This window comes from Miscanthus floridulus, chromosome 7 (genome assembly GCF_019320115.1).
Source record: "Miscanthus floridulus cultivar M001 chromosome 7, ASM1932011v1, whole genome shotgun sequence".
In the NCBI taxonomy this organism is placed as follows: Eukaryota; Viridiplantae; Streptophyta; class Magnoliopsida; order Poales; family Poaceae; genus Miscanthus; species Miscanthus floridulus.
The window spans coordinates 46,398,175-46,409,755 of NC_089586.1; the positions used below are offsets into that span (position 1 = coordinate 46,398,175).

At 47.2% G+C, this 11,581-nt stretch overlaps 1 protein-coding gene across 1 annotated transcript; it reads right to left on the reverse strand.

Moving 5' to 3' along the window:
* Positions 1–284: 284 nt before the first annotated feature.
* LOC136463160 (UDP-glycosyltransferase 72B1-like) lies at positions 285–2,056 on the reverse strand. The gene has a single exon (XM_066462181.1). It carries the CDS (start codon positions 1,891–1,893, stop codon positions 391–393), a length of 1,503 nt encoding a protein of 500 aa, XP_066318278.1. The 5' UTR covers positions 1,894–2,056; the 3' UTR covers positions 285–390.
* Between the last annotated feature and the right edge of the window lie 9,525 nt (positions 2,057–11,581).

Below are 11,581 nucleotides of genomic sequence, written 5' to 3' on the forward strand. Positions count from 1 at the left end.
AGTCTCATCATAATTATTTGTGTTTAGCGTCTAAACCACCATCTTTGCATTCGTATTATGAAAATCAAGTTGTTTTATTTTTTCAGATGGCCTTGGATGGAGACACTCTATACAAAAAATTCTAGTTCGTAACGAGACCTAGATGACTAGATCTTTCTGTTTGAAAATATTTTTATTTAAGATTACGTAGGAGCCCGAATATTCCATAACCGTGGCTAAAAAGAAGAAATATGGGACCCACATGTCATACATGGTACATTCAATAAAAAAAACACCTTCGAAACCATTGTGGACTATTTCAGCCGAGGTGACGGTGGTAATTTGTCTGGTTTTGAAAGTTAATGTTGCACAAATTCCGACGACAAACCACGACAACAGACATCAACATCATCACGATTCACGATGACGAAACGACAAATTGCCAACCGCACCCGCTTTCCACCTGCCGACGACCTCCTCCAACGTCCGGCGCGACGAGCCACCGGGCGCCCACGCCAGGTCCGCCGCCTGCTGCAGGTGCCCCGTCCGGCGCCGCACGGCGCGCCCGTCCTCCCCCTCCATCAGCTCCTGAACCGCCGCCGCGATCTCCTCGCGCCCGACCAGCCCGTCGTCCGGGCGGACGCGCAGCCGCAGCGCCACGCCCACGTTCTCCGACAGGACCACGGCGTTCATCCGCTGCTCCGCGTACAGCGGCCACGCCACCATCGGCACGCCGGACGAGACGCTCTCCGTCGTGGAGTTCCACCCGCAGTGGGACACGAAGGCTGCGGTCGCCGGGTGGGACAGAACGCGCACCTGCGGCGCCCACGACGCCACGGCGAGGCCGCGTCTGCGGGTCCTCTCCAAGAACCCCTCTGGAAGCCATGCCAAGGGATCGTTCTGGTCGCCACCGCCACGGGATTTCCGGCCCATGTCGTCCGAATGCTCGCCGTCCAAGCTGGGCATGCGCACGATCCAGAGGAACCTGTGCCCGCTGTCCTCCAGCCCGGCGGCGAGCTCGGCCGTCTGCTCCACGGACAGCGTGCCGGCGCTCCCGAAGGAAACGTACACCACGGATCCCGTCGGCTGGCGATCCAGCCACTCTATGCACGGCGACGACGCGCCGCCTTCATCGGAGCTTGACCGGACGAACGGGCCCACCGGATAAGCCGGCGGGAACCTGCCTTGCTCGGCCGCCTTCTTGAAGTCCTCCACGGTCGCCGGATCCATCTCGTAGAAAGTGTTCACCAAGAAGCCGGCAGCGCTTCGGTACCGGCGGCCCTCGTCGATGAGGTGCGCGTAGACCGGTTCCTTGCTGTCCCGGAACCCGTCCGGCAAGTCCTCGCGGCGTAGCGACACGCCCCCGGGAAGCTGGAGAGGGTCCGGGAGGTCGCGATACTCGCCATCGTTGAGCTCCACGGCCCTTTGCACGACGGAGAGCACGCTGAGGTTGCTGGGGAAGAAGATGTACCCCGGGACGCCGAGCTCGGAGGCGAGGGGCAGCGCCGCTGTGCAGAAGAAGTCAGGCACCAGCGCGGTCAGCGGGGCGGCCGTGGAGCCAACGCCGCGGAGCAGAGCGCGAAGGTGCGGGATGGAGCGGCCGATCACCTCGAGGAGCACGGTCTCGATGCGGGCGTCGGCGGGGAGGCCGTCGAGCGGGACTGCAGGGAGCGTGGCGGTGGAAACGTTTGCCACGCGGAGGGAGGAGAGGACGGCGGCGGAGTGCGCGTCGGGGTCCGCAGAGATGTCGGAGAAGGTGACGAGCGTGGCCGTGAGGGCGTGGTGCGCCACGAGGCGCCGCGCCAGCTCGGCCATCGGCATGAGGTGCCCTGCGCCGGGGCTGGCCACAAGCACGACGTGCGGCCGGTCGGGGCGTGGCCCGGCGGCGGCTGTGCTGGTGGTTACGGACGCCATGGATGGATCGCCCAGGCTTCGGCAGGAGGCTGCTCGCTGCTGCAGCGACGTGATGCAAGCTGAAGCACGAGACCCGCGTGGTTGCTGGATCTGAGAGGATGGACGCACCCGTTCGGTTCGGCTGCGCTGCTACGGCGACTGCCGTCCGCGTGGTTGCTGGATCTGAGAGGATGGACGCACCCGTTCGGTTCGGCTGCGCTGCTACGGCGACTGCCGCTGTATTTGTTGTGAGAATAAAATACCGCGAAAGGTTCATTAGAAAAACGACAAGGATGGAGGCGTCGTTTGCGGAGGTAAAACTGAAACTAATTATCAGGGGCGGGGTTCGGAATTTCGGCCTGTTTTCACCGAGAATTGGCAATTTTCGTTTTTATAGTTGATGTTTATACCGGTAATTTCGATTCCATTTCATTTAGCTTTTTTTTTTCAAATTTTAGCAAAAAATTATGAAAATTTGAAATTTTTTACCGAAATTTCAACCAATTTTCACTTGTTTTCACGATTTTCGTTTCTATCGCTGCCCTCTAGTTTTTGTAGGCTGAACACTAAGTAACTATCACCTCTAAATTTTTATCATATACTCTCTCTATCCTACAGTACAGGACGTTGTTACGTTCAAAATTTGTCTCACAAAGGAAGACGTTAATAGTCACTCACAGGTACACCCTCCGTCCCAAATTAACTGTCGTTTTCGGTTTTCGTGCCACAAGTTTAACTCGATTCGTAGAAAATACGTACAACATTTGTATCTCCAAATAAATTTATTAAAAAACTAGATTCAAAGATCTTTCCAATGATACTAATTATGTACCATAAATATTAATATTTTGTAATATATATTTTATCAAAGTTGTTTCTCGGGAAACGAAAGCGACAGATATTCTGGGACGGAGGGTGTATCTCAGACTAAGCTAGACATCCCATCAATCCATTCATGCCTGCTCGGTTACTCTTTCTGTCACCAGGACATAGAGAGGTGAGTGGTGCTGTGGTGGTGCTTTAGTTATGTCAAATCAGAAATATACTAGTAGCAGATAGGTAGGGCTAATGTAGGTATTTATCTTTTCTATTGATCTACGTGACCAACTCTACAACGTTAAGGGCCTATTTGGAACACAGGATTGAGAAACGTAGGAAAGGAAGGAAACATAGGACTAGAAAGGTATGGTAGGAGTAAAACAGAGGATTGAAAAAATACAGGAACTTCATAAGAGAGGTGTTTGGAACGCAGGAACGGGAAAGTAAATATTGAATTGGAAATGAATGTCAAAGTATCTTCTAACCTGAAATGACAGAGACTAGACACTACTAATCGTATGGTCCATGAATTTATTGGAAAAAAAATGAAGCAGCCTAGAAGAATCTCACGGCTTATGGACCAAATGCATTACGTGGGGGCCACTGAAAAGGCAGGTGCTCATCTCTGTCACAAGCGTTTGCCTCGGGCTTCCACAAATAATTTGAGTCCGAGTAGATGTTCTGGTTCCCGTGTTTTGTGAAGGCCACTCCGTCTTTCCTCTGAAATGGTAGGATTCATTCCTTTGATCCAAACAGCTTATGACGTCAGACAACTAAAGGAATCGCTTTCCTGTGAAATTCCTATGAGAAACCTCTATTCCAAACAGACCCTAAGCTTTATGGGACAGAGGGAGCAAGTATATTTTAGCTAGTAGCTATATAATCATATATTACATCCTCTTTAATTTGTTCTAATTCTAACTTTACCCTAGATGATATTTGGCTTCATCCGACCAGATCGCTTCCCAATTATTTTGTCATCTTTGGTGCGACGGAGAGGTATTTACCGTAGCCAACAAGATGGCTAGAGACGGCTGTTCAGTTGGCTGGTTCGTATCGTTGCTGGTTCGTAAAGAAATACTGCTGGCTGGTTTGTGTGAGAGAAAAATACTATTCTGACTGAAAATTTACGATCGTTTACGACAAGCCACAGTCAAACGAACAGGAAAACGACCGACCACCCTGTTGTCTTCTCTTCCACTCCTGTACAATACGTACGCACTTGATTTAATGTCGAACAGGGGATAGGCGGATCCACCGCTAGGGCGAGCTAGAGCGGCCGCCCTAGGTCCCCTTGGCCGGGCACCATATCCCCACCCCCTGGAGTTCGTCGGAGTTCGAGCAAAGGGCGAAGACGGCGGCGCGCGGCGCTATTTTTTCTTCTGCAAGGCGCAGAGTGCAGACGCAAAGCAGAGGTGTCATGGCCTCATGGGCCGCGGCACTCATATTGGCCCAGCCCAGACACAGCAGCAGGCGGCCAGTTAGGGCTCGCCGCTCTCGCTGCTTCCTGCTTACGCGAGCCAGACTCCCCGTTGCGGCTGCGCTATCTTGCTCGTCACCTCCGGCCTTCGCCCTCCAGTCTCGCCGCCGCTGTAACAGAACCGCCCAATTTATACAAGATCAAGTATGGCTGTCCCCGCTAACACGTTGACACACACATACCTTCACTCATATAAACCCGGTAGTCCGCCGAGTGTCCCGAAAGACCTTGGTAAATCAACATCACAACCAAGATCGCGTGATTAAGCAAATACACCTCACATACACAGGGTTGCAGCGGAAATAATATTAGAAGTTTGGGTTTCAAAACCAATTAGTGAAAATAACATAACTTTCAAAAGATTACATTAATATATGTTCCAAATACATTGCTAGCATAAGTGACATCATCCGACAAAAGCATATAGATGAGAAGTAACTATAGAATCACCGAGCCACCGACGGTTAGCCACCATCTTCACAGGCCGAGAACTTCACCTATAACATGGTGGGATAAACCCTGAGTACGAGAAGGTACTCAGCTAGACTTACCCGTCAAAACCAGAAATAAAGGACACCAAGGGTCATGCAAGGCTTATGATGTGGGCTAGCTGGACACAGTTGCATAAAAGAGCTTATGAATATAGTAACCAATTTAAACTTCGCATCAAGTTTATCATCATTTACCTGTCCACTAGATTTGCACCTATACTAGAGCACTCACTTATTAGGAGCAAACAATATTAACCATAGCAGGTATAATAAGGCTGTCATCATCATATCATTATTTCTGAACCATTATATTATTTAGTGTATCTACTTTGGAGATAAGCCCGTCAAGTTCTCACTAACCGGGAGAGACGGCGACTCGAATCGAATTACACTCAGCTGAGGGGGTATTCCTAACTCTCACCCTGGCATACTTTGCAAGGGTAGCCGTGGGTCACCTTTGGGACAACTCAGAAACCAAATTCGCGGGTTCGATCAGCGCCAGCACTCTCAGGGATTACCCTTCTGTCAGGACGATCAGGACTTTTAAATCACCTATCCTTGGACTCACGCCTACGGCTCCCTTCTGAGGCGCACTTTATACTTATCGACTCCCGGCCTGAGGTGAGCTACTCGGCTTCGCGGTCGGTCTTCGGACATGGCCAACTAAGAGAGAGGCATTCGTTCAACATGAACAGGAAAGGCTCCAAGATTCAGTCCTTAAGCGACACAGATGGAGTCACTGCAAACCGGCAAGCCTCCGTCTAGTCTTCATTTCAAATTTAGACTGGTTCTTTTCCACGATAGCAAATATAGCCAACCGTGCCATATGTATCTTCCTATATCTCGCAGGTGATAGGAAATCACCTGACTTCTACCGTGTTTAAGCAGGGCTAAGCACTACACGAGCCTGAGCTATATAGGATTCAGGGTATCAATATCTGGACAAGGATTGGATAACCAATGCAGCAAGTGTTTGCATCCAACACCTAAACTTAATGCAACAATATATATATGTAACAATAATACTGTAACTGCATTTCGAAAATTAGGAGGCTTAATATGCTCCAGGGCTTGCTTGGGATCCGACACAAGTCAGTTCAGTTAGCTTGCACCATCCTGATGACATCTCAGGTCCTAGCACTTGTTTCGTCCTTCCATCTTCGGGATAGATCCATCAAACGCTGTCTTCGGGTTTGGCTCCAACATCACGTCCTTCACGTGGTTCATCTAGCGCACCTAGATGAGATGCAATATGCAAGTGTATGAATACATGGAAGTGCAATAAACAATGCATCGCATGCAGTAAGTAAGACAAGCACAAGGTTACATTAACATGCACAAGCACTTCGCATTGCCTACTTTAAATATCGCACAATTTATTATCCCACGATAGCAAAAGAAGACGACAACACCAAACATGACACAAGTTTCCTAAGACCTCAGGTACTCTAACTCAACCATCATCAAAGGTATGAGCCACACTTAGCAATATATAAGCAAACAACTATAATTGGAATCTGTCAATTTCTGGACATGCAAACAGCAGCTACAAGATTTAGCTATAACTAGAGTTACACAAATCCAAATGACTTACAAGAAGACATTCTGGAAATCTTATGAAATTATTTACATTTCATCTATAACCATCATAGCATGATTCACAAGTTAAGTAGGTCGAAATTATACATTTACAGAAACTGGTCCACAATTAACAGAGAGCAGCCATTTCTGAAACCCAACTTTAAACAGGCATAACTCACAAACCATAAGGCCAAATACCACCAAATTTTAACAAAAGCTAGATACATGAATTATCTACAACTTTTGTATAAACAAGTTTCACAACAAAGTACATTATCATGAAGAACTTTGCTAGGTTCCCAGATCTATCCATAAACCACATTTGCAAGAAAATAAATATTAACTTATGTTGCAAACACATAATTAGGCAAAACCAACTTTACCAACATGTCACACATGACTAAAGAACACCAGAAAACCTAGTGTCCATGACCAAATAAATTCTTTTAATGCATTTCTTAATTTATTTTAGATAACAAGGTGACTTAATGAACATATACCAAAAGTATACAATAAATTCTACAAAAATTACAGTGGCTCACATATCCTTTCAATAGTCTACTGTACAAATTTCACTCCATTTGAATATGTATAGCAACCTCTATGAAAAAGACAAGTTGCTAAAGCAAGAAATCATGTGAGAGCAAGATAAACCAATAACTCATTCATACTTCATCCAATACTCATGAAATTTTTACCACACATCAACTATCACATGAGTAGCATGCCACAAAAATTTCACTTCATTTGGAGCCCTAGATCTACAGTTATCAAAAATAATAAATTCAACTAGCATTACAACCTTACTGCACAAATCTATTTTTATCGCAAAATATTGAAACTAAAACATGCCATATTATAGATCTAATGCATAGAGAATTTCACAAGGATTCCAAAAAGTCCACATTTGTTATTTTACGATTTTTCTACTAATTATTACGATTTTCCAAAATTCAGCACAGAAATCTGCAAAAGAAAAGATTAAACCGAAAAAAAATACTTTTGCATTTGGAACCCTGGAGCTCTCAGAAACCAACTAAGCCCATATATGTAAATACATGTGTCTGGCATTTATGCAAAGTGAACACATGAAAAAGCTTCTATTTATGATTCACCCCCCCCCCCCTCTTCTTCTTTCTCTCGACGCTGGACGCAGGGAAGCTACTGCTGCGGTCGGTGAGGTCGTCGTTGGCGGCAGGGAAGGGCCGGCCGGGATCTGGCAGTGGCCAGCCGGGGCCGCGCCTGGCCCTGGCCTTGGCCAGCTGCAGCCAGCAGCCGCTCGGCAGTGGCAATATGCGGTGGCGGATGGGCATGGCCACGGCAGCGAGGCTTTCCAGCGCTTCGCTGGCTGGGGGACGACGCGAGGAGGCGCTGGAGGGGCGTGGGGCTGGGTGCTCAGATGGTTGAAGGTACCGAGCAGCGAGGGTGGATGGGGCATGGCTTTGCCGCGGCAGCCATGGTGCGCTCGCGCTCCTAGGCCTGAGAGCAGCGGGAGAAAGCGCGAGAGCTAGCGAGCAGGAGGGAGGAGAATGGAGAGGGCAAGAGGGCAGGGCTCGGGCTCGATTTTTCTCAATCGGAGGAGCGACGTGGCGAGCGAGGGCAGCACAGAGGGAGCCACGCGGCGTCGCTGTCCTGCCAGAGGTCGGCCACGACGCCCATGCATTCACAGACTTGAAGAGAGTAACAATACTACCGTGAAAATACGACTGAAACTCCAAATTTTACCATCCTCTATCTCCCGATACAGTGGTCATTTGATAACGGCGCAAGAGGCAAAGTTGTCGGTCTTTGCGAGGTGAACAATATTGCTTTAAGAATCGAGAGCTAACTTGGACTGTATTGGAATATACGAAGGTTCGAAGGAGGACACCCCAAACTGAATTCAGCAGTTCAGTTTCAGGCCGACTGAAACCCATACTTCGTACCTCTTTAACTCCTAAACCACGATGATTTAGCAAAAACTCTATTCATAAAAGTTGTATATCTACATACCAGCTTAAATTTTTCTTAAACAGTCAAAGTCTGATTAGGCCTGGTTTGGGAGATACAAGGTTACAAAGTGGGGTACACGAAAACTGAAATCATGCATCCAGTCATCCATGACTTAGCCAAATTTCAAGTGCTGAAAACAGCTGCTGATTTAGGGCTTGTTTGGCACGGCTCCTCCCGAGGGGCTCCTCCGGAGGAGCCGGAGCCGTTTTGGAGGAGCCACAAATTGTGGCTCCTCCAAAACGGCTCCGGCTCCTCTGTTTTTTACTGAAAAATGGCTTCTCCAAGAAAACGTTTGGCAGGGCTCCTCTGGAGGAGCCGGAGCCGGAGAGGAGCCCTGCCAAACAAGCCCTTAAAGTTTGAGCCTCGGTTTGACTTGCTTACAAGCTGATCTAGCTCTTGGTCCAAACATAAAGTTTGTTGTACACAACATGGACTCCAACTTTTATTTAGGTTCCACTGCCATACAAACACTCTAAGCTACAGTTTAAACCAAGTCAAAGTAGCATCACTATAAAGCTTAAATCACCCTTTTTGATCTATTGGAGCATTTTCTGACCACCTGCTCAACATGAACCCTTCATAACTTTTGTTCATGAGTGCAAGTAGAGTTGTTTGAGCAAGGTACCAAGGTTTGATTGACTTCATAGGTTTCCATCCACTTGATAAAGCAATTCATACAAAGATATGACTTATCATTTCATGTGACTTTTTGATTTCAAACTTCATAAAACTTTTCCACGGGTCTAGATGGATGCATGTGGATGTAATGTACATGGAAGAAGCATGTTTAACATTACTCTTGCATAATCTTAACAAGGGTCCATATGTAAGCAAATGTGCGTGGCCCAAGTTTAAGTTGGAGCTCCATCATGTAGATTTGATCTTGACACCTTCATTACCACTCAACAGGTCATGTTTGAGCTCAAACCCATTGCTTAACTGGTGACAAACACCTGGGGTGTTACAGCCGCCGCGCGCGGCGCACCGCTCCGGCCGCTGCTGCCGCTTGGCGCCAGCCAGCAACGGAGCAGCCAGCTCCCAGCTGGCCGATCCTCAGGCCCCACCCGACCATGATTTGGTCATTTGGTGATTTCTGATTTGGGAATTCTAGGATTTTGGCCTATTGAACCATCTATTATTGATAATTTTAGTATTAAAAGAAAACATTTTGATCTTGTTGGTTGTTCTACACTTTTTTATCAAAACATATATATTATCGTTGGTAGCCAAAATTTTATATTATAAATCCGCCCTAGGTCATTTATCGGGCTGGATTGGACATTGGAACAGGGGACGTACGTAGTTTACGTACACTCTACACCCGCCGAGCGCGAGGCCGGACAGCGACTGGCGAGTGGTAACAGGAAAACGACCTCGGACGCGTGGGGAAGCACGAGGAGCACACCGCACACCTTGCAAGCTAGCACTACCAGCAGCGGCCTGGACGCCACGTAAGCTGGCGTCGACGATCGGTGGCAGTGTGTTCATGGCTTTAGCAACTCAACCGAACCAACCCACCGATCCATAGCAAATTACAAATCCAGTGCACGGAAAAGATTACTAGACCTCGTTGCCACACTTATTCATCTCCATCTATTCTATAGTAGAGTCTCAACAAACACAGATTAAAATACTAAGAGTGCGGCCAAAGACTTTATTTGAGTTAGATTGGATCGAGTACTTGGTTAGAATAGATTGACCTAGATCTCTAGGTTTCATAGATCATTCTACTTTCACACATATCATCGTGAATTCGCAAGGAGCATTCCTGAGGATGTTTAAATCCAGGGCTAAATTTTAGGGATGTCATATAGAGGTGTCACATCGAGTGTTCGGATAGTAATAATAAAATAAATTACAGAAGTCCTTAGTAATCCACGAGACGAATTTATTAAGTCTAATTAATCCATCATTAGCACATGTTACTGTAGCACCACATTGTCAAATCATGGACTAATTATGCTTTAAAAATTCGTCTCGCAAATTAGTCTCAACATATGCATTTAGTTTTTTAATTAGTCTATATTTAATACTATATGCATATGTCCAAACAACCAATATGATAGGACCTACTCCCTCCGTCCCAAAATATCTGTCGCTTTTGCTTCCTGAGAAACAACTTTGATAAAATATATATTAGAAACATATTAATATTTATGGTACATAATTAGTATTATTGGAAAGATCTTTGAATCCAGTTTTTTAATAAATTTATTTGGAGATACAAATGTTGTACGTATTTTCTATAAATCAAGTTAAACTTGTGGCACGGAAACCGGAAACGACAGATAATATGGGACAGAGGGAATAAAGTTTAAGGGCAGAAACAACCAAGCCCTTAGGCCCCGTTTAGATCCAAATTTTTTTGGATTTTGGCTACTGTAGCACTTTCGTTTGTATTTGGCAATTAGTGTCTAATTATGGACTAATTAGGTTCAAAAGTTTCGTCTCGCGATTTCTCACTCAACTGTGCAATTAATTTTTTTTCGTCTATATTTAGTACTCCATGTATGTGCCGCAAGATTCGATGTGACGGGTACTGAGCAAAATTTTTTAAATCTAAACAGGCCCAGTCGATATGCCTCGTAATCAGGAAAAAAATTGTATTGGCGATGGGTGCAGCCTACGGCCGGTGCGCCCCCGACCTCGATGGATGCCGCGTGGACTCGCCTTCAATCAGACAGCACTTGTAGTCTGCGCGGCCCTATGCTTCCCATAGGTAGGCTCCAATCGGCAGACGGCTAGGTTCCGCATCGACTCAGCCCTCCTTTCCCATCACGGCCCTCCTCTCCTCTGACTCTGCCGTCGCCAGTGCACGGCACGACCTATATCCGCGGTGTCCGGGGAGATTGCGAACGGCGACTGGTGGGTGGCTCGGCGAGGCGCGTCTGCTGCGGCGCTTGCAGCAGTGGTCTCCTGCGCAGACGGGCAGGGAGAGGAGAGGGAGATGCGAGGGACAGTGGCGGATTGGGAGGAGCTCCAGAGGTTTGTGCCATCCTCTCGGTGACCTGAGCCTCTGCCTGGGCGCCCTCGCCGTCCACTGTGACAGACTCCACGGATTTGGATCAGGTACTTTCATCCGGACCTGCTGATTCCTATACTGATTTTATCTGTGTCCATCCTGATGGCTTCTAAAATGGCATGCAGTTTGCATATTCTGGGAAACTGGGGCGATATGGATTTGCAAAGGATGTAGTCACCTGCTGCAGCAGCGTGACCCATTTGACAAATGATTCAGGAACTATGGGATTCCTTGATGAACTGAAAGTGCGCATGAATGTAGATGTTTCAGAAGTATAGAGAGGTTGTCAACAATTGTTTCAGTGTTGAGTTCATTGATACATGT